Source organism: Verticillium dahliae, genomic scaffold (assembly GCF_000150675.1).
Source record: "Verticillium dahliae VdLs.17 supercont1.22 genomic scaffold, whole genome shotgun sequence".
In the NCBI taxonomy this organism is placed as follows: Eukaryota; Fungi; Ascomycota; class Sordariomycetes; order Glomerellales; family Plectosphaerellaceae; genus Verticillium; species Verticillium dahliae.
In genome coordinates, this window is record NW_009276918.1 from 231943 (window position 1) to 233691 (window position 1749).

A 1749-nucleotide genomic window follows, 5' to 3' on the forward strand; every position below is an offset into this window, starting at 1 on the left:
TTTAACGACTTGTTCATCGGTTTTTGCCTATCACACCCGGTCTTGGACCTATAAAATTCTTTTGTCTTGGTCGATTCGCTCCCACCCTCACACTCCTTGTGGTGCCCCGAGACCCTCACAGTCTGTCCAAGACTTGGGCATATGGCTGAGTCTCGTGTTCAAGGCATATTGTCTTGTTTACTCGTGAAATTATGAGAGCATGTCATCGCATTCCAGCGCCTTCTCCCCAAACCCTTTTTTGAGCAGGTTGTGCACCTTGACCTCCTGAGAAAACTCGGTCTGCTTGGACAGGAGCCGTTCAGCAATGATAGACTGGAACTCTTTGATGAATATGTCCTGCGAGCCCAGCGCGTTGATCAGCGTGCCGATGACGTCCTCCGACTTGGGCCGCTTGTAGTTGACGCCGGCGTCGACAGGATCGGGCACCCAGTCCATGTCGTTCCAGTCGAGCTCCTCGTCATCGGCCGTCTGCCGGCGCTGCTGCGCGGGATCGTTCAGCAGCGCAGCCAGCTCCTGCAGCCTGCCCATGCCGCTGCCGCCGCCCGCCGCCGCCGCCGCCGCCTCATCGGGCCCGGACAGCAGACCTGTGACGACAATGCGGATGGCGTCATCTCGCTGGCAGAGGTACAGCTGAAGGTTGTGGACCACGCGCTCCAACAGGACCTTGGAGTGGTCGAGGGCGTGAAAGGTGCGGATCATGGAGATGTACACCTGCAGGATGTCCAGCGTGGACCGCCCGGGGTGGAGCAGCCGTTTCTGCAGCGCGGCCGAGAAGGTGTCGGTCAGCTGCAGTCGCCTCTGGGGCGTCGTCACGGCCACGCGCAGATCGTCGAGGGCGTCTCTGCTCTCGGGCCAGTGAAGCACAATGTCAAAGAGCTCGTGGATGCGCGTAACCGCCAAGCGCCCAACCGCAATCTCCTTCCACTCCTCGACGTGCTTCCAGGCGACCACCTCGGCGCCAAGGCGGTCAAATACCTCAACCGCCAGACGCGCGTAGTGGTTCTCGACCCAGTCGTGCAGGGAGGCGATGCACGGCGACAGCGAGCCCGCGCGGCGCAGGGATGCTCGTGGCGGCCTGGGTGGCGGTAGTGGTGCCGCTGACGCCGCCGTCTGCGTTTGCTGCGTCCACGCCCCGGCAAAGGACGTCTTGATGTGCTCGACCATGAGGGCGTCCATCATCTCGGCAAAGAGGACCTGGAACTTCTCTCCCGCAAGGCCGACCTTGTGCAAGGCCTCGACCAGCTGACGGAGCTCGCGTCTGGCGCCATCCGTCTGGTCGCTTGCGCTGGCGCTGCTGCCGCCGCCGCCGCGGCGACCTGCATGCTGCGACGCCGCTGGATTGGCAGAGGAGGTCAGCGACTCGGGCTGCATGCGCAGCAGCACGCGCATGAGGCGGCTCAGTACGCGGCGCAGCGCGTCCACAAGCGCCGGGGCCATGGAGTTGCTGATGAGGGCGTGCAGGTCGCGGCGGAAGGCGTCGACGGCACGCTCGGCGGCGGGCTCGTCCAGGCCGCGCGCCATGAGGGCGAGGCCGTAGAGGTACTGGCGGTGGGCTGCCTCGAGCGTGCGGATGCTGCCCAGCAGCACCTGCGTCGCGTCGCCGTGGCCGGCGCAGGCGGCGAGCAGGGGCAGGACGTGCTGCACGAAATGGTGGCGGACCTGGTGGGTGTGCCACGAGAAGAGGTCCTCCGTGTGGGCGGCGTGCGGGGCGTGCTGCGAGGGCTGGAGGACGACCTGCAGGCTCGCGTA

General features: G+C 64.8%; 1 protein-coding gene across 1 annotated transcript in view; it reads right to left on the minus strand.

Moving 5' to 3' along the window:
• Window positions 1–189: 189 nt before the first annotated feature.
• VDAG_08754 (anaphase-promoting complex subunit 2) overlaps window positions 190–1749 on the minus strand; it is a gene marked incomplete at both ends in the record, with an annotated part of 3094 nt that continues 1534 nt past the window's right edge. Inside the window, one exon of the mRNA XM_009651071.1 lies at window positions 190–1638. Coding sequence (XP_009649366.1) covers window positions 190–1638 — 1449 coding nt within the window. The remainder of the gene's footprint in view (window positions 1639–1749) is intronic.